Below are 27,728 nucleotides of genomic sequence, written 5' to 3'. Positions count from 1 at the left end.
GGACGCATGTCAGCGCCCCTGCTCTAGGCTGCAGTTGGAGGAGGAGCTAGGGTGGGACCCAACGTCAGTGGAGGTGGGGCCAGGGGCGGGGCCGAGCTGGGCTGCACCAGGCTCCGCTTCACCTGCGCTTCAGAACTGGGGGAAAAAAAAGCGGAGGAGCGCGAGCGAAGGGGAGAGGTGGCGGGCGGGCGCCGGAGTTTACATGGCAGGGAAAGGGGTAGGGGAAATGCAGCGAGCCTGCAAAATGTCTGCGGGCTCCGATCCTGTGCTACTGCTGCTACTGCTCGGCTTGGCCGGCTTTCTCCGGGTAAGTTGCCAGGATTCGGGCTTCCTCCCCCCCTCCCCTCCCTTTTGCTTTTCTGTGCACTGCAAATTTGCTCCCACTGCTTCCCTTGCATGGACCGCGCTGTGCCCATCCCCGGTGACCCTGTATGCAATCGGGGCTTGCTCTTTCCTCCTCACCCACCTCGGCCTCTTTGCTCCCTAATTGCAGGGGAGCCCGGGTGCTGGGCGGCTGACAGCTCCTTGGCACGGCTGGGGCTTGAACTGCTTCTCATAGAACACGGGCGAGTTTTAACTCCTATCTTTCCCCCCCACCCCAAGCCTTCTTTGTCATCTTGACAGTATTTTCGATGGATCCTTCGGGGTCCCCCTCCTGAAACTCTATACTGAAGAGCTGGGGCGGAATACTGTGTGTCCTCTGCTGGGCTTCATGAAAGTTGTGCTGTTTTCCCCTGACATTTGATGCAATAACGGATTCTTTCTCTACTTTGTCAGCTCCGGTCCCTAGAAACCTAGTGGCATTGTAAAGTTGGGGGAAATAAAGAAGCAGATCGGGTTTACCCCAAAACGCAGCTTGCTTTTCAGAAGCCAAATTTCTGTGGTGCTCAATTGCCTAGCAAAGAGCCCTGTAGATATGAAAACACTGACTTGCCAATATGTCTGGTACATTGGGGGGGGGGGGGGGGGGGGGGGGGGGGGGAAGCGTTTGGACACTGGATCTCCTCCAGATACAGAAAAGTGGAAGCATTGATCTTGTCACCACGTGGGTTTTTAGTCTGCAATGGACAGTTCTCTTCCCATTCCTTCACCCCATATTCCGTTCAACTTGGTGCCTCGGCTCTCTCTGCTGCCAGGAACAGACTCCGATCCAGTGTTACGTCTGCCCAAATCTCTCTGACCCAGGCTGTCTGTAAACCAAATCTGTCAGCCTCAGCGCAAGAAGAGAATCGTCTTTATTGCAGTTCACTGCTCTGTTTATAACCAGAGGAGTGGCGTATCCTCCGGTGCACAGTGCACACCCGTGTCTGTGGGTTACAGGTGGGATTTGGGGTTGGTTTGGGAAGGAGCTGCTCTTACATGCCTCTTCTGGGTGTCCTTGCCCTTTTTTTTGCCCCTGTGCCCTCACGGGTACTGTAGTATCCCAAAAAAAGTAGAGTCAGGTGCCCTTAGAGCTGAGCGTTTCATTTTCTCCATTCCAGCTGAAAGGGGTTTATTTATAGTTGAATATCCTATATAGTTCTTAGGCTGCATCTTTAGCTCCTGAAAAGTGTTGTATGTATATACATATATAGTGTGTAAATAAGTGGACAGTGTGGCTGCTGTTTTTTTTTTAATCATGGTGCCTCCCATTAGTTTCAGAGATTTTACACATTTCATTGAGGTTTCTGATTTCTAGACCAGCGCTGCTCTGGTCCTTGCCTGCCAGATGCACGAACAGGTTGCAGAGCGTGCAAAAATCGACCCAAAGTTACTGTTTTGTTTTGCCTCCTCTCTGCTCTTTGCAGGCACAGCACACTAGGGAGCTTACAGTGAGACCTACCTGCGTGCCAGGCTTTTCCGAAGAAGGTTACACAGCGCTGGTTTCCCCAGATATCCCAGAAGGGCAGAAGCTCCTCAAAGGTAAGGCCAGACGATAAAAAAACTGCATATGAGGTCGATCGCTTTTCCTTGCTGACCACTCCTTGGAATTGTTCAGAATGGCAGAGGGCGGACCACCTTGTTTTGGCTAGAGAAATCATTTGCAGAATCATTATTCCTTGTTTATTGGGAGAATAAGTTCTCTCCCCTCCTCCTCCTCCTCCTGAGGTTTTTAAATTGTGTGTGAATCACCCTGCCAATTCATACAGACTGAGTCAGGTGGATTAGATCTAGGAGATGGGGGCAGCTGGCTGAATATAAAGTTATTAGAACCCGGTTTAATATCGCCCCCTTAGCATCTTAAACAGCACTGATAGAATGAACTCGTGTGTGTGTGTGTGTTTCTGCATTATTCCTCTTTAGAAATGTATGATAATGCAGACAGTGTTGTTTAAAATGTGATAAACAAGCCTACAGACATTCTGTTCACAAATGTGGCATTTATTCTCATTACTGCCACAGTAACAACATGAAACGCACATGAAAGCAAGAACTAACAATTAACTTTATAGCGGGTGCTGCATTCTAAAGGCTCCTGTGATGTCATCGTCATTGTATGATCCAAATCCCAGAAGATCAACATGTCTAGTGGTCTGCTTTCTCTTTAGCGGAAAAGATGAAATATTCCATGTATACTCCAGAAGTTTGTTTCAGTAATGGTTCTTTGACTTTTTCTGAGAATTGTTAAAGCCTTGTCATCGCTGTGTAAATCGCGAAACACTGCTGCAATGCATTTTTTAAATGTTTTGATTTCATTATGAGAAAGTTTGCTGTCCAAGGCATGTCATAGGGGAAACGTGCAGATAAGTCAGATGTTCTTTCTCTCTGCTTTGCACAGTTTCTCTGTGTCTCATCTAGCATTGTTATTGTTATTTAACTTTTATATTTGTTTTCTTTTGATTTTGTTTAGTAGTAGTAGTTTAAGATGGATTACATTTAGATAAAAGTAGAGATTTCCCTTTTCCAGGAGAAATAGGGACCCATCTTGTTTATTTATTACATTTTATATTGCTTTCCTGGTCCCGAGGCCATTGTTCCTTGAGCACCTTTGTGCTTCTGTCTGAGGCTTGTGCAGGAGCTGTTGCCCATTCTGGTCTGGGTTTTGCTGGAGCGCCTGTCTTTCCCTTACTGTTAAGTAAATGCGATCAGGTTGCAGATATATGTAATTTAAGAGGTCACCATTTGTATACTCAGTCTCTTAGTGGTTTCTTTACTGCTTTAAGAGGGCAGGGGGAGCTCCAGTCAAGGAGAGAGAAAAAGAGTTGGTTATTGCAGTATAAAGGATTTTTCTGCTTAGGTTTTTGCTGCTGACTGTAGGGATATAATTTGCATCTTTTGGGCTCCTTGAATTAATTTTGTTTTATAAATGCATCTTCTGGTATAACTTATAATATTTGCTTTGATAGCAGTAGTGGTACTAGTGGTTTAATGATGCCAGATAAAATACTACTTTAATTATAATCATTGTCTTGAATATCTTCAGATCTTCTTTACCACCTATACGATGATGATTGGGGTTAAAAGCTGAGATTTTATTTCCTGGCGGAATGAAATATCATCCTGGCTTTTTACTTGGTGAGTTAGTGCCAGGTACTGTACTAGCATCAGTAGCTGTGTTTATTAATGCTGAGAAGAGAGAAACAGTTGGGTTTCAAGCATTGCTAATGGCATAAGCTTGCAACCCTTAAAACCCTAGGTGGTCCACTAGCAAGGAAAGACTTTAAAACAATAAACACGCCCTTGTTTTATTTCTCTATTTATACAGCAGCGTCGACAGAAAAATGCATTATGATAACTAGATCTGTTCTTGTTTAGCACTTTCCTGTAGCAGTAAAAAAAATGTTGGAAGGTTTCAAAGATATTCATTCGACCAACCTTACTGTTATGGGGGAGGGGAAGTACTCTGTGACTAAGGCCTATCTCTCCAATTTTGTGCCTATAGAAAAATCTTCATTGACTTAGGGCAATAAGGTAGTAAAGGAAGGGGACCGTTCATATGTCGCAAGGTGTTTGTACAAAAACAGAGCAGCCCTTGGAATACTATTACCAGTTGAAGGAAGAGAGATGTGAAGCCGCCAAAATGGCATTCTGTATGAATACGTAAATAAATAAAATTCTTTCCCCTCCCTTCAAAAATTATTTGCAACAGATTTTAGACCCACATGTGTTTATTGTCTCAACTGTGTGTCTAGCGAGTCGTTCTTCTCTTAAAAATGCTGAGGCAAGTTGCTGCAGACCCTACATTTTGATACAAGCTGATATCAGACTGAACATTCTTTTGCAAAAGTAAAGGGAAGGTGTGGGAAGTAGGTGCCTAGAGAGCATATAAGCCATGGTATGTGTTTGTTCATAGAGGTACACTTTGAAGTATGTGTGAAGAAAGGTGCAAGGGGAACAGTACTAGTTCCCTTCCACTTTCCTAATGGACAGTGATGATCGAAGCAAATCGAGAGTAGAGTACTGGCACGGAACATTTTGCAATGTTCAATGGTGGTATTTCTGTCAATAAAAAGCTCCTTCCAATAAGGCAATATAAGAGGCAGGAGTTCTCTAGAAGCAGTTCTTGGACAGTGTTCGGCAGTCATTCTGCTATAACACATCCTCTTAGTAGCAAACATATTAGTTGACTTCCAGCCCATAAGGGATCTCTAGGTCATCATGGGGGATGGTGGCCATTTTTAAAGGGCTAAGGTGTTTAACTTTGGGATGTAGGTACCTAGGGTGGCCTCCTTGAAAACTGACTAGGGCTGAGTGTCTACATCAAGGAGCCGGTTTTAACTAAGCACCTACATGTAAGTTTCTAAAAAGTGGGCAGCTGGGAGGGTGGAATTGGGATGGGGGAAAAATGTTAGGCATTGGGGGAGGGAGATGCATTTCTATAATGTGCGCAAGAAATGTGCACATAAACGACCTGAATATAGGCATGTACATGTGGATGTGTGCACATAGACACATAAATGCCTATGTGCACACATCCACATGTAAATGTCTATATTCAGGTCATTTATGTACCTATCTTGTAATTTCCAGATGGGTATTCACAGGGGGTGGGGTGAGCGGGACTTACACTTATGAATGTAAGTTATGTACGTATCTATGCAATGTAGGTGCAAACAGCTCTATGGCTGATATAGTGCTCATGTCTAACTCATACGCATGTGCATACCAGTTACGCTAGGATTGAGGTTGAAGGGGGGCACACTCAGGAGTAATGTCAGGAAGTATTTTTTCATGGAGAGGATGGTGGATATGTGGAATGCCCTCCTGTGGGAGGTGGTGGAGATAAAAACGGTAATGAAATTCAAACGTGCGTGGGATAAACACAAAGGAATCCTGTTTAGAAGGAATGGATCCACGGAATCTTAGCGGAGATTAGGTGGTGACGCCAGTAATTGGGAAGCAAAACCGTTGCTGGGCAGACTTCTACAGTCTAAGCCCTGATCGTGACTAAATAGATATGGATTGGCTGGAGTGTAAATTTTAAGGGGTTTCAACGTTAGCTTCAGAACTTAGTATAAGAACAGTGCTGGGTAGACTTCTATGGTCTGTGCCCTGAGAATGGCAAGGACAAATCAAACTCGGGTATAAAGTATCACATACCATGTAAAATGAGTTTATCTTGTTGGGCAGACTGGATGGACCGTACTGGTCTTTGTCTGCCGTCATTTACTATATATGTTACTGTATAAATAAGGGAGGTAGACACCTATTTTCCTTTCTAGAATAGGTTCCACCTAGGTGCTCCTTTATAGAATTGTCCTCAAGGAAGGCACCTAAGTGGAACCTGTTCTATAAAGAGAATTGTGGTTGCCATGATAGTTCACTTGGATGTGTGGAAATAAGGGGCAACAACCAAGCAGTAAGTGATACTTTTTTATTAGACTAACTCAGTGATTCCTAACCTGGTCCTCAGGACACACCCAGCCAGTCAGGTTTTCAAAATATCGACAATGAATATGCATGAGGGAGATTTGCATACAGTGTTTTTAGTGCATGCAAATTTGACCTCGTTCATATTCATTGTAGATATCCTGAAAACCTGAGTGGCGTGGTATGACCTGAGGGCTGGTTTGAGAACCCCTGGACTAATTTAATATGTCACCTATAGTTTGGTTGTTTACCTTATTTCCACATCTTTTCGTAAAGAAATATTTCCTTAGATTACTCCTGAGTCTGTCCCCTTTCACCCATTATTTTGTCCTGTAATATTTATGGCTCCTCCCTCATTCTTCCGAGAAGGGTAACATTAATATTTAAAAAATGACAGTAGAAGATGTTACTGGCCTCTGAAGCAGCTGCAGAAGTAGACTCCTGCATGGCTCTTTCTGTGCACTCACAGCACCAGTTAAGGAGTGGGCTTCATTACTGTTACATGCACAAAATTAACCCATTTGGAGACTTAGAGGGGCATAATTGAACAAAAACATCTATCTCCATGGGCGTTTATCTCTGAGAACAGGTCCGTGAAGGGGCGGACCGAACCGTATTTTCGAAAAAAATAGACGTCCATGTTTTATTCGACAATTTGTGAGCTGGGCGTTTTTGCTTTTCAGCGATAATGGAAAATGAAAGCGCCCAGCTCAAAAACGAATAAATCCAAGGCATTTGTTTGTGGGAGGGGCCAGGAGTCGTAGTGCACATGCCAGGACACCAACCGGGCACCCTAGGGGGCACTTTTACAAAAAAAAAAAAAAAAAGGTAAAAGAGCTCCCAGGTGCATAGCACCCTTCCCTTGGGTGTTGAGCCCCCCAAATCCCCTCAAAACCCACCGCCCACAAGTCTACACCATTACTATAGCCCTAAGGGGTGAAGGGGTGCACCTACATGTGGGTACAGTGGGTTTGGGGGGCAGTGTGGAGGGCTCCCATTTACCAGCACAAGTGTAACAGGTGGGGGGGGGATGGGCCTGGGTCTACCTGCCTGACGTCCACTGCACCCCCTAATAACTGCTCCAGTGACCTGCATACTACTGCCAGGGAGGTGGGTATGACATTTGAGGGTGAACATAAAAAGTTGTGAAACGGCATATTTTTGTGGTGGGAGGTGGTTTGTGACCACTGGGGGAGTCAGGGGAGGTCATCTCCGACTCCCTCCAGTGGTCATCTGGTCATTTAGGGCACTTTTTGGGGCCCTATTCGTGGAAAAACAGGGTCCAGGAAAAGTGCCCTAAATTCTCGCTAAAAACGCATATTTTTTTTCCATTATCGGCGAAAGGAGCCTATCTCTGATCGGCCGATAACCACGCCCCAGTTCCGCCTTCACCACGCCTTTGACACGCCCCCATCAACTTTGTCCGCATCCGCGACGGAGTGCAGTTGAAAACGTCCAAATTCGGCTTTCGATTATACCGCTTTATTCGTTTTTGTGAAATAAACGGCTATCTCCCGATTTGGGTCGCAATATAGGCGTTTTTCTTTTTCAATTATAAGCTGGATTGCCTACCAGTAAAGCCGGTGATGGTCCTGATTACAATTAACATTACTTGACCCCTCACAGTGATTCATCCACTGCCCCCCCCCTTCAGTGGGGTCCTCTATTCTACTATAATAAAGCTAATTTGTTTACTCCTTTCATTTGTCATGGTTTCTGTTGCATTTCAGCAAATGCCATGAAATGCAAATTGTGGGTTTATTCATTTTGCGAGGTGTATCTAGCGCTATAGATCTGTGTCCCAGAAAGCAGATAAATGTATACAAGCAGTGCTGGTTGGAAACCTGTTTAAACAGATAATGCCTGCTCATAATTGAGTTATTCCAGTGGAAATAGCTTAAGTTTAATTTGACAACAAAAGCTTTCACAGCGTCATTGTTTTATTATAAGAATGCCATAAGCCATTAACCACTACTCTGTGGTTCCTTCGATTTGCCTGAGTCAGCTCTCTCATATCCTGCAAACATACAGATTCCAGCAGGAGTCATTTTTTACACAGTAATTAACTTGTTTATGATAAATGGGTGGGAGAAATGTCATGGCATTTTGTTTTATGTCTAAAATGAAAAGAATTTGCATTCTCCAAAATTTCATGTTAATTAGGCTTAAAATAGTTTCCCCAATAGGTTAGCAAATACCAGATACTGTGTAAGAGGAGAAACAGATGAATGTGGAAATCGGGTGCCTTACTCTTGTAGAAACTACCGGGCTTTTAAGAAGCTTGTATACTTCCTCAGCTTTTGTGGGAAATTATTGAAATGCGGTCATTCACACTTTTGTCCTGTTGCTTTTTCTAGGATAATACGATTATATCCATGGTCACTGGTGCATGATAATATCTACCGTAGGATGGCTCAATGAGGCATCTTAGGCCAAGTTGGCATCTTAGTTATGGAACTGAATGGGGAATTGCTTCTCTGCTTAGCTAATGGGCAGTCTAAGGCTGTAGATATGAATGACTTGGCCATTAGCCTTACCTTACATATTACACTTACCTGAAGTGTAATATGTGGAAGACCTGGATTTTTGTCAATGGCAAGAGTAAATTGGAGCGTCATCCTATTTTGTGAGCAGCATGCTGAGGTGTGCTGAATTACTGAAGGGGTAAATGACTTTCATGAAACTGGGCAACCACACCCTTCAGATTGAGGATGTACTTTTTTTTCCATTAGGTTATCAGTTTTGTAGGGTGGTTCTTGGGACCTCAGGGGAGCATGGGTGGCTTGGAATGGATGAATGTGTTTTTGTACAGTTTGCTATTCTTGGATGTGATTTTTTTCCCCCCCTGGTGATGTTGAAGGATGCTCTCTTACCTAGATTGATTATAATGATACTGCAGCCATGGTCTTCTAATGGACTGTGAAAGAATAATTTCAAAAAAATTAAACAGCCCTAGAATAAAGTTGTATAAACTAAAGAAACCATATTGGTCCTAGAGAAAACTGAATTTTTTTGTAGGTTGTGATACCTTTTTAAAAGAACTAACGTACTGTAGAAAGAAGTTGTAGAAAATGAGCGTCTCAGACTACATGGGTCCCTTCTTTGGACAACACTGATGTGGTCTTTGAACACTCATGTACCTCCATGATCTTTATGGGTTGGTTTGATAAGTAGAGTTGCAACAAGGCCACCTGGTGACTGTGAGTTCTCAGTTTGATCCCTGGATCAGATCTTTTGCAGCCCAGGTAAGTGAAGAGCAGAGGTGCAGTGAAGATAGTATTCATAGCCCCTGGTGGGGAAGGGGGCAGGAGTCATTGTTATAAGGGTGACTTAGCTCTAAAGTCCGTGATACATGGTTCTGGAAGGCGCACCCAGCCTCAGGACCACTGCTGTAATTATTCCTACTGGGAATAGTAAAAGATAGGGGAAAAGTCACCAGTAAATAAGTCTTATGGCACCAGAAACCCAGCATTGGTTCCCACTGAAGTGAAAGGAAGAAGTAGCAGGCCAAGAAAAGGAGGTGTCTGAACTGACTGAGGTTCCATATGCGGAATGTTTGAACCATGGAATTGAGGCCAATAGTGATGATGGAGAGAACGTACTAGGTATATTTTAAAGTTTTATTCCCATAAAAACCAAGGGCCCTGTTTATTAAGGTACACTAGAGGCACCTTAGTGTTTGTAGTGTGCGCTAACCGTGTAGACGCCCAAAATATTCCTATGGGTGTCTACGTGGTTAGCGTGCGCCAGTGGCGTAGCAAGGGTGGTGGGGGGCGGTCCACCCCGGGTGCACGCTGCTGGAGGGTGCAGAGAGCAGCCGTGCGCCTGTCGGCTCTGTTGGTTCCCTGTTCCCTGTGCCCCAGAACAGGTTACTTCCTGTTCCGGAGCAGGGAGCCAGCGGAGTCGACAGGCGCGCGTGGCTGCTCTCTGCACTTTCCAGCAGCCAAGAATGCACCGGGGGGGGGGGGGGGGCTTGATGTGCTGGGGAGGGGGTATCATTGCGCCGTGGGGGGGGGGGGTCGTGCTGCACCCTGGGGGGATGGACGCCGCTGCACCCGGGGGGGGGGTGCGCAGTGGTGATCCGCCCAGGGTGGCAGCCGACCTAGGATCGCCACTGGCTAAAAACTCTAGCACATTTTAGTAAACAGGGCCCCAAATGTATGAAATGATCCTCAACCAGTATCTAAACTCAAACTGTATTTGCTTATTAGCACTTGGTACAAAATAGTGCGCAAGTGAAAGTATAACTGCGGCTCTTCCAGCAGTTGAATCTGCCTCTTTTTTTTTTTTTTTTTTTAAATTCTACACTGAACAAGAAGGCTACCTTTGAGAGCACATATTTGGGGGTAATGGGATAAGACTTAAGGTTATAGGACAGCAAGAAAATGATGAGGAAATTGGGAGGGGGTAGGGTCAGTGAGCAGTTGTTCTTGTATATTGAGCAAACAGTGAATATTTTGTAAAGTTAAGGCTGGAATGAGCTAAGTAAAATGTGAGAATTATTATATGCATTTATTTTAATTTTATGGGACGTGGGGGAAAGGGGGATATAAATAATTAAAAATGTTAAGTTAAAAAGTCAAATTTAATAAGAAAAAAGAATTTAATATCAGATGGAAAGTTTTGGTGAGTGTACAGCTGATTAGGTGTTAATGGGTTGTTGGGGGTGGGGCAAAGGAGCGTGAGGGACTGGCAGTTTTTTGACGGGTAGCAGGTTGTGATAATTTTTGCGGGTGGGTAGGAGGATAGGTGTTTGAAGATTTAGGAATTGGGACGTTTACCCATCCAATCCCTCCCTAAGTTGTATTGGAGTGGTACATTTTACAAGGAATTTAATATTTAGTTGCGTGTTGGGTAGTTTTGTATTTTTGAATGGGTGATTTAGTCACAGCAGTGGAAAGTTGAATATAATTTTAGTGACTTTCGGTAAATGACATTAAATTAAGCCAGTATTTGGAGTATTATGTGTAAGCTACTTGTGGGCGAAACCACCATAAGCAGACATCACCGCAGATCTCACTTAAAAGGTGAGGTATGGAATAAGTATTTGCAGCTAAGGTTGGTAACAACTAGCTTGCTAAGGTTAAAAGGGTGAAGGTCGTATTGCAATATTTTCAAAGTGAATTTTAGCTGTGATGGTTATAAATTTTATTGATGTACTAATAAAACTGTGGTCAAAGATTTATCCAGCAAAGAAGTTTTTATTGATTTATTTATTGGTGTGTGAATTGTGAATGAATGTATGCAAATGCCAACGTTATGGCATCTGGGTGTCCACAATTCAATTATAGAAATACTAGCATAAACTTTCATTGATACACCTAAATGTAGGCACACTCAGATATGGTCTATGGCAAGGACTTGTGCAACAGACAGTATTCTATAAGTTGAGAGCATGTGTGGGAGACCTACCCAAGCTCCACCCACATAAACACCCCCACTGCACTTAAATGCACCCTTATAAAATAGAGTGCAGGGCACTTATCCACCTTCGTGCCAATCAACCCTGCAGTTAACACACACACTACTACTACTACTACTTAACATTTCTAGAGCGCTACTAGGGTTACACACACAAAGCACAAAAGTGCAGGGGCACAGTGTTAGAATTGCTTTGTATATGCTTTTTGTATAGTGCGCGTCTCTAGGCAGCTGTGATTGTTAAATGGAAATAAATACATGGGTAAATATGCGACTGGCGGCAGTCGGCAGCTTTTTGACTATCACAGGATATTCAATGCCAAGTCCTGTCCAGCTACCTGCATGTAATATCTGGCGTAAGTGGCCGATTAACACTTATATGATTAAGTGCTGACGCCACCCCTGGACCGTTTCAGCTTACGTGCTATCTGGTGAAATGCCACTGAATATCCATGGTTAGCCCCAGATAAGCAAATGACCAGGAGTCTGTCCTGGTCATTTTATGTTGCTTTGAATATCGCCCCTATAATAAATATATGAAATAAATCAAAATGGCTGACTGCATATATTTTATACTCTAAGCAAGCTTGAAAGTGAAAGTACACTGAGAACTGGGGCAAGTCCATTGGGTAAAAACAAATGCACAGTCTTTTGTTCTAACACAAGTTTGAAAACTTCCGCCTTTAGGAACAATTTGACCCTTTTTGCTAAGCCCATTCCTAGCATGGCATAAAATAGGCATTTTTTATTTGTTGAATTTCTGGCCACGTGTAAATGTTAGTATTAGTGCATTTAAGGGGTCTTTTACTAATCAGCTCTTGGTAAATGCTGAGATGCCTATAGGAATATAATGGGCGTCTCAGCATTTACCGGCAGCTGATTTTTTACTACGAGCTAAAAACACTATCATGGCTTTGTAAAAGATCCCTTTACTGCACAATTAGTTTTAGTTTATATTGTGGTTATTAGTTTGTGTCACTCATGTTATTTCATATTTTCTTCCCATATATTTTTAGGTATTCATAATTATCTAAATTACCCTTAATTACTACTTTTTAACGCTCCAGATTATTAAGCCTTGTCGACACTACCGCACGGGGAGCCGCTAGTGTTTCTTCGTAAACAGACCCCTAAGTGTCTAGATTTTATTATTATTTATTATATGTATTTTTACCTTCATGCATATATGGTGGTTTTAAGTAGTAGTAGTATATATGTTTATGCTTTCCCATGTTGAAACACAGCCCATGTCGGGTTTTGCCTATATTTATTATCGGAGAATAAGGGCATTTACAATTGTAAGACTTTGGGACTTTCATGCTTTGGATTTGTGGTTTTGGTGACTGCCACCCTTCTGGCTTCAGCATTAGTGTGTGGCCATTTAAAAAAATTAGCACAGGAGCACTTACCACGTTATGGACGTAACACTGCTGTCTCCCGTGTTATGGACATGTTAACTAGTAAACACTCCAGTGATGGCACCGTACTACCTGAATAGCACTTCCACACCCATTCTCTGCCCCTGACACACCCCTTCTCCTCCCAACAAATAAATAACACGTGCTTAGTGTGCACAAATGGCAAGACTAATGCAGAACACTTTAGCGCAGGGGCGTAGCTACGGGTGGGCCTGGATGGGCCCAGGCCCACCCAATTTAGCCTCAGGCCCACCCACCCAGAGTCCGAGTCCATCCCCGTCCGTATCTTCGAATCCTCGCCCGCAGCGGTGAACTGGCGGGCAGGCGCTATGCTCCAGTAGTAAAAGCAGCAAGCCGGCAGGTTTGAGTTCGTCCTTCGCTTCCCTGCCTTCTCTGCGTCCCGCCTTCCTGTGATGTCATTTCCTTTCAGGCGGGCGGGACGCAGAGAAGGCAGGGAAGCGAAGGACGAACTCAAACCTGCCGGCTTGCTGCTTTTACTACTGGAGCATAGCGCCTGCCCGCCAGTTCACCGCTGCAATCTCAGGAGTGGAGTGCAAATGAGCCAGCCCACGGAAGCCATTTGGTAAATTTCTGTTTCCACTCCCCCGCGCAGCCGTCGCATCGCCGTTCATTCAAAACACAGCAAGCAAACCTGTGAGCTGCTGCATCCACATTGTTGTTCTTTGCCAAGAGATGAGAGATGCTGCGAAGGGGGAGAGAGGGGGGTGGAAAGAAACAGGATGGATGGGGGAAATTCTGGCCACAGGAGAGGGGGGCAAGACAAAAGAGAGAAGTGACAGGAAGATGTTGGGAGAGGGTGAAGGGTGGGGAGAAGAGAGGGAGCAGATGCTGAGCTAGAAGGGTGGAGGGAGAGAGACATTGGGAAATGTGGAACCATGTGGGAGAGGCCAAGGGGGTGGCAAGGAAATGAACGCGTGGAAGATGGTGATTACAGGGGAAAGAAATATGGTAAGGTGGAATAGATTGAAGATGGAAGGGAATGCTGGAGAAGTAGAGAGATGGGGAATAGGAGAACTAGTGGGTGAAAAGGAATCTGAGAGGTAACTGAAAAGTAAAACAAAGGAAAAGGGGTTAGACAGGATAAAATTTGGGTGGACAGAGCAGAAAAGAAAAAAAAGAGAGGAAAGAGCTAAAATGGAAAGGTCAATATGTCAGAGGCAAGTGAAGTGAGGGAATGGAACAAGAAAGGAGAAAAAGACAAATGGACAGCAGCTGCTTGAAGGAGAAATAGCAGAAAGATTGTAAAGTTCAAAAGGGAAACTGGATCAACATGATGGAAAAAGAAAATGACCAGACAACAAAGGTAGAAAAGACATTTTATTTTGAATCTTAAATGAAATATGATAGCTTGAGAAATGTGCATAGTGGATGTCACTTTCCTCATGAGCTAAAGTGTTTCTGTTTCTATTTTGAGTTGAGAGGTGGAGAATAGGGGGTGGAAGGGGGCGGGGCAGAGAATTTTGTGCCCACCCACTTCAGGCTCTGGCCCACCCAAAATTGGCTGTCTGGCTACGCCACTGCTTTAGCGTATCCTCTGTTAGGCCACTTTTCCTGCATTCATTGTAGCACTTAATGCAACTTAGTAAAAGATCCCCAATGTCACCCATTTGCCCCTCGTGTCCTGTGTTAAGTCACTTTTCCTGCATTCAGTGCACATTAGCACTTAATGCAACTTAGTAAAAGGTCCCCAGTGTCATCCATTTGCCCCAGCTTGGACTTTGGTCTTATCAAATTTGCTCCTGCTTTTCAGAATTGGCAGATTTGCAGTGCAGAAGGTGCTAATTCATGATTTTTATTTTATACTAGTAAAAAAGGCCCGTTTCTGAAACAAATGAAACGGGCGCTAGCATGTGGTTTTGGTTTTTTTTTTGTGGGATGAAGAAGAGTGTGGCTTTGAGGCTGTGTCTTGGTGCAGGGATGATATAGATTGATTCATTTAGCATTTGTGTGTGCATGTATTTTTGCATAAGTTGTGAGAGTTTGTGTGGAAGGGGTGTTTCTGAAAGTTAATGTGTGTGATTGTGCTGCATTGTCTGTGTATGTGTGACAGACTTTGTTTGTGTGTGTGTTCAGGTTGTTGGTGTGTGTCTGTGGGTTGTTTTTTTATTATTTTTTTAGAAGCTTTTTGGTGGAGTGGGTTGGGGGATATGCTGTGCTTGCAAATTGTGATAGATTGGTGTGTGTCTTTGTGTGTGGTTTTTGTTGCAGGGTTTTAGCAGGGGAATGTGTGTGTTTATTTTGTATTGTGTGTGTGAGTGGTTTTCTTTGTCTGTGGGGTTTGTGTAGGTAGATGTTTTGAAAGAAGCACAGGACGTGGGAAAGAGAAGGGGGCATGTAAAACAGAAGTAGAAAGATGAATGACTAAAGGCCCCCCTTGGCAACGTTGCTACCCCCTGTCAGAGAGTACGAAGTAAACAACTGACACGGGCAACGGGAGGAGTTGTTGGGGCATAGATGTAAGGGTGTTTGTAGGGGGCTCAGCGTTTGCAGAGTGCTGGATAGATGTTTTTTTTTCTTTTAAAGTATCTTTGCTGTTGTGCTGAGGCAGCAGTGTTTGCTTAGGTTGGCGGAAGGGAGAGCTCGTTATGTTTTTTTTTTTTTTTGTCCGTTTTTGGACTCCTGTTGGTTTTCCTTTGAAGACAAAACCACTGGGGAATTCTGGAGGTGGGTTAGGAGTTGCCTTATGGCGGGGTTTTTTTTGTTTTATTATTGGCTGTTTTCGGTCCTTGTTTGTGCGGGTTGCGAGGAAGGGTAGTAGAGGAAAGCCGCTGTTTGGGTCGGTTGCAGGGCGGCTGCGTTGTTACGATGGAACACCGTGTGCTGCGTGCATCGGCGAGGTGGGTGACTGGTTTTGTGAGTCGGGGGATGGTTTTCCACGTACTGGATTTGTTTTTGAGAAGGTTAAGGGGGGGGGGGCAGTTGAAGTTACGTTCATGTGTCAGCGATTCCTAGGCAGGGGAATTTTGCAGTCTGCAGCGATTCCTAGTCCTTGGGCCGCCTGAGTCGGTGTTTGGCGGTTTCAGGGTGGCGTTTAATTTTGCAATCTCCAGCGATTCCTAGGCAGGGGAGGAATAGGGAAACACGCTCTGCTTGTTTCCCTACTCCTCCCCCCATCTGGGTCGGTGTGTGATACTGGCTGGCTCTGGTTCTATTGTAGGTGGTGGGGCTTAGGTAGTCCTAGTGGCGCACGTCGGTGTTTGCGAGGTGAACGCTTTTTTTTCTGTACATACCCACTGCTGAGTTCTTCTGTCTTTCCAGCGGTGTTCGTCTGCTGTCTGTGCTGCTGAGACAATGAGGCATTCTACCGCTGAATGCTCCTCCCTTCTTCTTCTGGTGTTTCATGTGATTGGTCCGTTCTATGTCGCGTTTCGTTGCCTGGTTACATTTATGCTTTGTTATTGTGCAGTTCTTCTCCCCTTCTTGTCGTTTGCTTGGTTCTTATTGGTCCCTGTAATGTAGCTTATCGTTGCTTGGATACGTTTCTGTTTTTTTTTCCTTTTTTCCGCCCTCGTCGTTATCACATTTGACGCAGGGGCGGGGCAGGGAGGCAGTGGGAGGGCTTCACCACCATGAAGTTACGAACCCTTGTGCTGTGAGTTCAGAACCTTTGTCCTCAGAACGTTCAGAGTGCGTTTTATTATAGTAGATAATTCTCCTTTAATAGAGCGGAGGAGATATGCCGTCTCATATTGCAGTTCCGTTTTGGCAATCCTTGGAATTCTACAAGGAATGAAAGTGCTGCTTTGTGAAGGTGTTGCCAGCCTTAATGCCAGTGCTTTGGAGTCTGTGATGCCTTTCTACCACTTGGACCCTTTGATGCCATGCCAGCTGTAGATCAGCTTCACTGCTTGCTTGTCTCAGTTTCACTTTGTAGATAAATTGAAGACAACCCAGTCAATAGCCCTCTCCCAGAGCAGATAACATCTGGAGCATTTGAAAGCAGCTGGAACAGGGAGAGCCGACTGCTGTTTGGCGGTGTAGGTAGGACTAAAACAGACATAACAGAGGATATTGGTAATTGAACAGAGAAAATCAAAGCGCATTAGAGGCTCTTTGACAGAGATCAAAATGGAGTATTTGAAAAGGGAGACATGTTTCATCCCTGTCAAATTTCTGAAGGGAAGTAGACTACATATTGTTTTATTGGGAGCGTGAAACATGCAATTGGAAAACAATTGAGTTGTATTGGAAACAGTGTTAGAAATACTGTTAGTGAGATGCTGAACCTAATGGGTCCTGTGTTCAAAAGATTTTTGTTAAGTTCTTTATGTAGATTAATTAATTCTTTTGAAACCATAGCCCATGTACTCTCTCCAGACTCGAGAATAATTGTAGCCTGCAGTAATTTATGTAAAGGCACAGGCAAGTGGAGGAGATGTTGCCAGTGTTAGAATAGATCAGCAAGTGTCCTAGATCAGCAGGTGTCTGTCCTTCTCACACAGGGACATTTCATTGCCCTTCTTCAGATCAGCTGTCAATAGTTAGGGGTTTCTCTCAATTTCCCTGGAATCGGTGCAACTCCTTGCTGGCAGTCTTTGGCTGCGGTCTTTGGAAGGTCCATTGCTTACTTAGAAACTTGCAGCTTCTCTTTTTATGTGGTAGTCCTTGTATAACATTTACTCTGTCTCGCCCGTAACATATTTATGGGGCTCAGAGCTGGGCTGAGCACCCAGTACTGGCTAGGAAATACTCAGGAGCTGCACTTGATAGATTGAGGCACCAATCAAAATCTCATAAGTTGTAAAAGCTGGAGTGGAACTGGACTTGGACTATGGCAGGAGTGGGCAACCTTGGTTCTCGAGGGCCACAATCCAGAGTTTTTGGAATTTCCCTAATGAATATGCAAGAGATCTATTTGCATGCACTGCCTCCATTGTCTTGAGCTGCAGGTGGCAGGAATGGACCAGGTACCTGAGTCCAGGTCTCAGGACTAGTAAGCAGTTAGACCTAGAGGACTGAAGCATGGAAACTTGTTAATAAGGACTGTGCTCGCATGGAGGAAGTCAGATAGCAAAGGAACAACTTAGCCTTTGAGTTGCTGTGAACAGCTTTCTTCTTCCCAGCAGTTCCTTTGAACTGAGCTCCAGCCAATCCATGATTCCTGGGGGGTTTGACCTCAGGATCTCTCTGTCATGGTCTTTTTCTGTTTGGTTCTAGCTTGCTCCAGTTACCTTGCTGGTCTGCTGCTTAAGCAAGTGGTGGTTGTAACCAAACATCAGCCTGGGCATGAGGATCCTGTCCCGGGCCTATCATCTGCCTTTTTTTTTCTCTCTCCTTCCCTTTCATACGCAATGCTGCTATTGCTTCATTTAACCCTGCATGAAACATGTCTGCTGTAAATAACTTACAGCAGTAGGTCTCCGAGTTTGCCCATTGGCTTGTGGGCTGGCAGCTATTCCTATACTAATAGCCTGTAAACCCCTGCACCTTTGAGGACAGACTTGGAGGACATGCATTGTTTATTTACATCAGTGGCCCACCGGGGGGGGATGCCCGATCTCCCAGCAGGGTAATCTACCCTCTGATTAGGGATCCTGGCCTGAACTTCAGGGCTGACTCTTGTTCTTGCTCGCTTTGCAGCCTAGCCGTGGCAGCACTTCAACCTAACAGACAAAGACTTCAGATTTTGAAGGAATTAGATATTGATATTAGTGATGTGCTGTGATGGAAAACTGTGTAGGTGAGCTGCAGGTAACAACCATCAATATAAGAACATAAGAAAAGCCAACTGGGTCAGACCAATGGTCCATCTAGCTCAGTATCCTGCTTCCAACAGTGCTCAATCTGAGTCACAAGTAGCTGGCAGAAACCCAAATAGTAGCAACATTCCATGCTATCAATCCCAGGGCAAGCAATGGTTTCCCCTTATCTATCTCAATAGCAGACTATGGACTTTTCCTTCAGAAACTAGCCCAAATCATTTTTAAACCCAGATGCGCTAACCGCGTTACTCTGTCCTTTGGCAACAAGTTCCAGAGCTTAATTATTCATTGAGTGAAAAATATATCCTCCTATTTGTTTTAAAAGTATTTCTGTGTAACTTCATTCAGGTGCCCTTTTACTAAGGCGCATCCAACACGCATCAGTTTGGAACTACCGCCCTGCTACCGCTTGCCCCGGGTGGTAATTCCTTTTTTTATGCGCGTCCAATACGCACGTTAGGAGAATATTTTTTTGCTTACTATCGTGTGGTGCTAACCAAGCAGTAATTGGCAGTGTACGCGCACTGGCGATTACCGCCTGGTTAATGCGTGAGACCTTACCGCAAAGTCAGTGGGTGGCAGTAAGGTCTTGGTCCCAAAATGGAAGCATGCCAATTTTTATTTTGCCGCACATCCATTTTCAGCCAAAAAAAGGGACTTTTTTTACAGGTGTTCTTGAAAATGGACCTGCGTGTGTCCAAATCACATGCTTACACCAGGTGAGCTTTTCACTATTATCAGCTGTATGTTTGAAGCTCTTATAATTCTGAGGTCTTTTTTTCTCCACCATTATTGTTTGCAAAGCAGTTATTTAGTCCCCCTAGTAGAAGAGAGCAGGGACGTAGCTAGGTGGGGGCATGGGCCCCTGCAGATTAAGCCCTGGCCCCCTCTACTTTTGACCCCCGCCGCAGCAGACCCTCCCCCGTCACCGCCACCAGGTACCTATGCTGGATCTGGCTATAAATTCTGAGGCTGTCATAAGAGGCTGATGAGTACTATTTTTATTCACATTTTTTGGGGGGTGGGAGGAGGTCAGTGATCACTGGGGGAGTAAGGGTGGGTCATCTCAGAATCCCTCCAGTCATCATCTGGTCATTTAGGTCATGTTTTTGCAACTTATTCATTGTTAAAACAGGTCTAGACCAAAATGTTGACGTTTTCGACCTAGGCATTTTGGTTTTGTTCCATTATGGCTGTAAAACGTCCAGGTGTTAAGCATGCCTTATGCCCGCCCTTATCCCTTCTTCAGAACTCCCCTGACATGCCCCCTTGTAATTTGAACGCACCGCAGACAAAATGCAAAGATAGACATCTGCAAAACAGGTTTCAAAAATACTGATTTGGACATTTTGAGAAGAAGTCCATCCAACTGGTGCTTATGACACTTTTTGAATGTTTTTCTCTCTTTTGAAAATGAGCCCCATGGTGTCTTGTACACATGAATGTGTAAAAGAATAGCAGTACCAAAAAGGACAACATACCTAGAGGAGAATAAAAATAAGTTTTCCCCTGATAACCAATATTATCCAAAACAGCTTAAAAATCAAAAGATGTAAAATACATTTAATTGTAAAGACCAAAATTTGCTGCAAGACTCTTAATGGGAAATTTAAAAAAAAAGCTGCACTGTAGAAACCACTCACAACTCGGCATTCTTCAGAGCAGCAGCATCTCCATAACACAGGCAGAAAGAGTGAATCTGCCATGTTGTGGAAAACTATTTTCTTTATCCCTCCTATTAGGGTCAAAGATCAGATATCAAGAATAAAATTCTTTTTTTATTTAAAAAAAAAAAAAAAAGCTTTATAAGCTGACTATATTGAGCCTTAGGTTACAAAATAGAACCAAATAAAACTCCAATATCTCTCTGAGAGGGCTTAAAATTCATTTAAAAGAAGTTAGTGTCAAATCAATGTTTTTAAACCATTCATATTTTAAAACTGAAGGTAAAACTAGATGCAGCTGACTCTGCCAACCTAAACCAGTCAAAAAATTTTCTTCAAAATGTGCATAAACATTAGCTGTAGAGGGGGCCATTGTGGCCTCCATCGATGTACCTTTAATCTATTTGTAAAACGATCTTCAAAGTAAAGATTTTCTCTTTCAATGCTAATGTGGCCAGCTGAACTATATGTACTCTGTAAATATTCTTTTACTTTGTGTGTACGTAGTGCTTCTGTTTTGGGAATATTAGTTCATAGTGACTCCACATCCAGGGTCACAAACAAAATATCTGTGTCTATCAATACAATGTCCTGCAGGTTATTAATGATATGAGTCGAATCCCATGTGTAAGATGCGATCAAAGGAATCAGTAGTCTAAGAAAAGTGTCAACAAATATAGACAAAGGCTCCAGTATGGACCCAATTGCCCAGTGGGTCTACCAGTTGGATTTGCCAGGGTCATGTGAAATTTAGACAATATATATATATTATAGGAGTCCTTGGGAAAAGGAACCTGCAGGAAGTTATATTTCTTCATAGTCAAATGTTTTGCTTGCTTTTCAATCTCCAAGAGTGAATCTATTTTTTTTTTTTAATTAGTGCAGTCACTCTGCAAAGGTGTGCAAAAATCAGTATCATAAATCTGTCAGTTTCTCCCGCTTAATCTCTTTTGTTTATGATAGCTATTGCACCCCCTTTTTTCTGCTTGTTTAATTTATGTTGGTATGCCCCTTTAGTAACTCAATTGAAAAAAAGGTTTCTTGGGGTGGAGGAGTGGCCTAATGGTTAGTGTAGCAGGCTTTGATCCTGGTGGCCTGGGCTTGATTCCCACTGCAGCTTCTTGTGACCTTGAAAAGGTCGCTTAACCCTCTATTTCACTAGGTACAAAAACCTAGGGCCCTGTTTACAAAGTTGCACTAGCATCTTTAGCACTAATACTAAAAGTGTGTGCTAACCATGTAGACACCCATAGGAATATTATGGGCATCTGCCCGGTTAGTGCGCACTAATTTTTAATGTGCATTAAAAACACTAGTGCACCTTCAGGGCCCTTAGATCGTGAGCCCTTTAGGAACAGAGAAAGTACCTGCATATAATATGTAGAGCACTTCATATGTCTAGTAGCACTATAGAAATGATTATTAGTAGTAGTAGTAGTTATTTTTTTTTTCTCTAATTGCTCAGTTTCTTGCAAGACCATTTTCTCTAAGGTAAGGATCATAGGATTAGTCTGACTATAGGGATTCCATGTGCTCTCTTTTCTTACTGATATTTCTGTTTGTATTAGAGACTTTTTGATTGGAGAACTAATCTATAGTTTTTAGCTTGTGAGTTAATTTAAACAGGCATTATACCTTGGGGCTGGCACAAACACATTCCCTTTCCTAAAACTCCAATTTCTATTTTACTTAATTGTCTATCTGATAAATAGAAAACTCTTTGGGGACAAAAGAATTATCATGGGCCAATTCTTCCTCCCAAAACTTGTCCAAATCCTTGGTTTGATGATGATTCATGTTTCTGCCTTTCCCCATTCCTGTGGAATATGGTAAATTCCCTCTTGTGTTCTTTGTGACTTTGGTAATGGTGTTTGTTGTTGTTCTTTTTTTTCCAAATCTTGCCTAATTTAAAAACCCATTTTCAAAGGTTTTATCTGGGGGGGGGGGGGGGGGGGGGGGGGGAGTGGCATATAGGGATGATGAGGGGGGTCAATGACCTCATTGAAGTTACTTCTGACTCTTAGGGCCCCTTTTACAATGTGGCGGTAAGCCCAACACGGGCTTACCACTTGCTAAAAAGGAAGTACCGCCTTGCTAGAGTTCCCACTCCCAGCATGTGTCATATCCGGCGTGTACCCGGTGGGAATCGGGTAGTGTCACGCTCTGCCTGGTTACCACTGGGTTAACTTGGGAGCCCTTACCGCCACCTCAATGGGTGGCAGTAAGGGCTCCCTCCGAAATGGCTGCGCAGCAAGAGCTTCACTTGCTGCACGGCCATTTCCTGAAAAAAAGAAAGACCTACCTTTTACCTGCTGTGGTAAAAGGGGGCATTGGCGTGCGTCAAAAAAACGTGCCGCTGCCAGCGCAGGCACCCTTTTGCTGCAGCTTGGCAAAAGGAATCCTCACTTTCCTCTCCTAATCTCAACTGTGCTGACGTTTTGCACCGTTTTGCTTTATTAACAATGTAGATTGATTCATGCAGTATTCTCACTTCAGTTTGCTTGGCTATTGTTTTGACTATTTTGTTACACCTATTTTTGTCACTTTTTTTTGCTTGTCACACAGTTGTTTTATTTATGGAATGATTTTTATTTTATATATTTTTGCTTGCTTTTTAGTTGTTTTATCCATGTCTGCATGATTCTCATATTTTGGTGATATGTTAATTGTTTTTTGCCTTTGTTTTATTTATATGATTTATGCGTTTGTTGTAGTTTATTTGTATGCTTCTAATTATTTCCATGTTTGTAATGCAATTTTAACCCCTGACACAGCCTTTGGGTGAAATGTGGCCACGTTGGGTGTTTGTTTAAAAAAAAAACAAAAAAACGTATACCCTTCAAACTGTTGCTGCTTTTTTATGCAGATGATCGCTTTGTATTGTTAGAGCATGGGTGGAGCCATGGTGATCCCAGAATTTATCTGGAGTGTGGGGATATTCAGCCTGCTATCAGGACAACTTATCCGGATAATGTAGGACAACAAAATGGTTGTCCTGCGTTGTCCAGATAGAGGTTTGAATATCCCCGCTATGGGAACAATTTCTATAACTCACAGGGCACCTAGTAGGAGCCTATCCTATAAAGGAATGCAGGCACCTCCATTTTTTTCATACAATACTAGTGTAACAGCAGAAATACACACCTATAATTTTGGCACAAGTACTTACCCTAGCCATAGTGCTGAAATAAGTATGTACACCTAAATGAGATGCACATGCAATTTATAGCGTTCAACATGTTATTCCCCGGATTTTATATAATACGACCGAAATTGCGTGCGCAAATCTGGTCCTATTCTGGATTTGCATGCACATTTATTTAACAAGCCAATCAGCATCGATAATTTTCACTTAAGCAATTTTTGATACTAATTGGCATTAAATAGAACTTCCACGCAGAACTGTCTCTAGTGAACTTTTAGGTTTATTTATTCCAGGGGCTTAGCCAAACAACAGATTTTGGGTGAGCCTAGGCGAGAAGTGGGTGGGCACCAAATGTTCTGCCCCCCTCCCCCAAACCATCACCATAAAAATATCTTAGCTGGCAGGAAAATGCTTCTTTCCACCTTGGCAGCTGCAGCAGGCATGCACAGGTGCCAGTATCATGGAGAGTAGCATTTTCGTTACCATCAGGGGGAAGTCTTCAGCTGGCCAAGCTTGGGATCCCCACCAGCTACCGCTAAACGCTTGCTACTTTTGGATGGGCCCTGGCCCACTCAGGCCCACCTGTGGCTATGCCACTGATTTATTCCTTACTAAAGCGTATGGACCTGCCACCTCTTAATAGGTGGAATAAATAAACCAAGGCTATGTTTAGAATGAGAAATGTGATTGTTTATTTGTACTCATCATCACAATACCTAGGAATAAATAAATCGCCCAAGGCTAGATACCTTATTTCTTATCAAGTATTTGCACAATTAGCAGATCAGTGATATCTCACTGGTAATACAGAACACTGCTACACAAAATTATTTTTATATCTGAGACTCTAAAGGATGTACTAGCAACCAAATACTTTTATTTATTATTATCCAAATATATGTACAATCAATGGCTTGTGGGAGTACAGTAGCACAGCTACACAAGTGTTCTTCTGTGTCTGAGTCTCCAATGTTTTATTTTAGGGTCTTTTTCACCCTCACCCCAAATTACCAGCTAAAGCCAATTTACAGATATAAAAGACCCAAGGGTACTTATGAGAAAGCAATAGGATTACTTGCCAATTGATTGGTTTCTCATGGGAGTGCAGCCTGGCTTGCACATAGGTGCTGGCTGTGACTGTCTCACCCCAAAGAAATAGGAAGTACAATCACTTATATACGCTCATTAACATAACAGGTCATTCTGACAATAATCCCATTTATTGGATATATGCTAATATAATAGTTAACACTGATTGGCCATGATAATGAGTTGATTAGAATTTACTGGAAAAGCTAACAATGGACCAGCTCTTACTGGAAGACTAAGTCATCTTCCTGAGGAGTTATCTGGTTCTGTTTTTCACCAAAACATCTGTTAAAAGTTGCTAACTGTCATATGTCTAAACCCCTGTGGTCAGCTATTTTGCACCTGCACCCTCCCTCATATGGCTTGTGACGTGTTTCAACAGCTCTTGAGATCTTGAGTCACCCATTAGTTCAACTGAAAGTCACTTAGAAATGGGCCTGTCAGTTTTACTATCATTTCAGAGCCTGAACCAAAATATGATTTCAGGCCTGCATAATACTCCATAATAGACACTAGGCATATTCTATAATGTACTGTGTGTAAATTCTAAGTCACATGTTGAAAAGGGGATGTAGGCATGGAATGGGCGGACTGTGGGCGTTCCAAAAATCTACATGCATGGTTCTAAAATACACCTGGTCCGTGCCTAAATTAGACGCCGGATTTTAACACCATATTTTTACTTAGCATAAATGGATGCACCTAGAGTTAAGCAGAGGCACAGCCGCTAGGCATATTCTATAAACCAGCTAGACATATTTTATAAACTGCGCCTAAATCTAGGTGCGGTTTACAGAATATGCCTAAACAGAAATATTATCGGCACCAATTTTTCAGGCACTATATATATAGAATCTAGTCCTATGTGTGTGCCGATGCCTAAATTAGGTACAGACTAGGTTATTCTATAACAGCTTGCATAGACTTTAGAAATGCCTATGACCCGCCCATTCCATGCCCATAACCACACCTTCTTTTCAGCTATGTGCCTTAGAATTTACGTGCATCACTTTACAGAATACGCTTAGACATTTGTGTAGGACGTCAGACTCACAGAAACATAATGAAGCCTTGCGCCAGAAGAAGAAGACCTCGGCTGGTGGGGGTTGGGGTCTCCCACCAGCAAAGGTAGGCGGCGGTGTCGGCGGCGGCAGGGCAGGGTTGGCGCTGGGCAGGGGGTCCAGGGACAAATCTACAGGGGCCCAGGCCCCCGTGGCCCCACTTAGCTACGCCACTGATTTGCGCATGCCTCTTACTCCTAAAAAGAAGCGCGTGTAGTGATGGCAATTGGTTATTAGCCAGTGATTACTGATTGGCTTGTTAATTAAGTAGTACACCTAAATTGGGTGTGCACCCAATTTAATGCATGTTACTCACTGCACCTTGTATAGAATCCGGGGGATAATTGGCATTTACTGTAAAGAAAAATTGCCCTATACCTGCATACGTTCCTGTTCTGACCACATAGATATTCAGCTGAATATACAAATATTTTTTGGCCACTTCGGTTAACAGTTTAAAAAATATTGACAGACCACTTTAAAGTAGATTTTCTTGAATTTTTCCAAAAGTTTTTAGAGGTGTCCAATAATCTTAAATATGGAAGGCCCATGTGAGCCAGGAAGGACTCTCCTTGCCTTGTAGAAAGGTCGAAGGTTGTGTTCTTAACAAAAGTGAAAGGGATGCATTCCAAAGTTAGGGACAATGTGCTGGGAAGGGATACACAAGAAGCAGCGTTTGGCAGATGTGAACTTGTGCAACTGCATTATCAACTCCCATAGAATATTTTCTGAATGATTTTTTTTTAAGTAGACCATTTCCCAAGAGATTGAAATGTACGATGCATAATATTGTGAGGCAATTAAAATTCAGGAGGTAAACTAATATCAGTATGCTTTGCACAGTTAGTGTAGAATTAAAATAATGGTGGAAATTAAACTTTAAATGCATCATTCTGTATATTTTGTATTTATCAAGAAATTTCTTTCCTGGAAGAAGCAATGGAAATGTATTTGAGCAAAAAGGTTGTTACCTTTTGTCCTAAACGGATTCTTTTTCTTAATTGCTGCGTCACCCTGGCAGCGCTTTAGAAATGTTAAGTAGTAGTAGTAGTAGTAATTTATGGGAATTATCCAGACCTGAGGGGACTTTAACTCCTGGAAGGTAGTCACAGACAGTGCTGGATTAATGCATAGGCAAACTATGGAGATGCCAGGGGTTCAGATGTTTAGAGCCTGACCGAACCCAGGATCTTCTGTTTCAGCCAAAACCGAATCTGCGACCAAAATTGGCCACTCAGTTTCAGCAGAAACTGAATTCATAAACGAAACTCCTCTTCCCCCACACCCAACCAAAATGAGTCTCCTTCCCAAGCCAAGCTGCCCTCCTCCTCCACGATCACTTCCCCCTCCTCATAGGCCCTCCCCAGACCTATGGGTGAAATGGGGGTTTAGTGATCGGGAGGGGAGGAGTGAATTTCGGATTTCATGCACAGGCATTTTCGGCCAAAACCTGAACCCGGATTTCAGTCTGGTTTCGGTGCAGAATCCTAAACCAAACCCAAAATTTGGTCAGCCTTTGATGTTTAAAGGGAGTGGGGCCTGTCTGGTGTGCTTCGGATTCTAGGGTTGCCATCTGTCTGCCTTTTTTTTTCAGGATGGTACAGATTTTTGCATTAATGTCCGGAAGCCAGAAGAATAGCTAAAATATTTGAAAAATGTCCAGAGTTCAGACCTCTATCTGCAGCTCTGTAATTCACCCACCCCCAACAAGTTAGTTAGCCTGCCCTGCCTGCTTCTATGGTTACTAGCAGCAGAGACTAGGGGTAGGATCCAGCAAGTGGGAGGCTCTGGGGGCGGGGCAGTGGAAGACAACTGTAATCACAGAGTTCCAGCTTTGGAATAGATGTTTTTATTCAATTATACATACCTTTCAACTATTGAAATATATCATATCTCCCTGCTCCTCCACTCCTCTAGAGTATACATTGTCACGTTCTCAAAGCAGGAACTAGGTTTGTGAACCCTTGGGCCACTGTCGAGGAGCGGCAGCGGCAGGCAAATCACCCAAGCAGAAAGCAGTGCTGAACACAACAGGCAGGAATCACGGAATATAACTAGAAAAGGCTTTAATAGTAGACAGTAAACATTATCCAGTAGCACAGCAAGGTCAAAGGGGCCGGCAGCAAACACGGGTAATCCATAAACTAACCAGAGTCTATAGGCAGGCGGAAAGCAAAGTCCAGGTCCAGGTCCAGGCCAAGGGTCACAGGCACAGGAAGCAAGCAAAGTCAAAGTCCAGGAACAGGCAAGGTCCAACACAAAGGAAACTTTCAGAGGAACTCCAACAAACCACCAGGAACTCATGGATGACCTTTGATACCAAGGCAAGGCAAGCAAGGCTCACAGAAGCTAATAAGCCCCTCAGCAGCTGACCCACAGCTGCAGTAAATCACCAGCCAAGTAAGGGTGCTGTTCCA

The 27,728-nt window shown here is 43.5% G+C and overlaps 1 protein-coding gene across 1 annotated transcript in view; it reads left to right on the top strand.

Annotated features, from left to right (window-relative positions):
* The first annotated feature begins 202 nt into the window (after positions 1-202).
* Positions 203-27,728, top strand: part of LOC115476672 (cadherin-4-like) — a 93,018-nt gene continuing 65,492 nt past the window's right edge. Inside the window, exons 1-2 of the mRNA XM_030213177.1 lie at positions 203-307; positions 1,788-1,902. Of these exons, the coding sequence (XP_030069037.1) occupies positions 203-307; positions 1,788-1,902 (220 nt within the window). The remainder of the gene's footprint in view (positions 308-1,787; positions 1,903-27,728) is intronic.

The sequence above is a fragment of the Microcaecilia unicolor genome, chromosome 8 (assembly GCF_901765095.1).
Source record: "Microcaecilia unicolor chromosome 8, aMicUni1.1, whole genome shotgun sequence".
In the NCBI taxonomy this organism is placed as follows: domain Eukaryota; kingdom Metazoa; phylum Chordata; class Amphibia; order Gymnophiona; family Siphonopidae; genus Microcaecilia; species Microcaecilia unicolor.
Note: the sequence above shows the minus strand (reverse complement) of the source record. Positions and strands in the feature narration are given on the sequence as shown.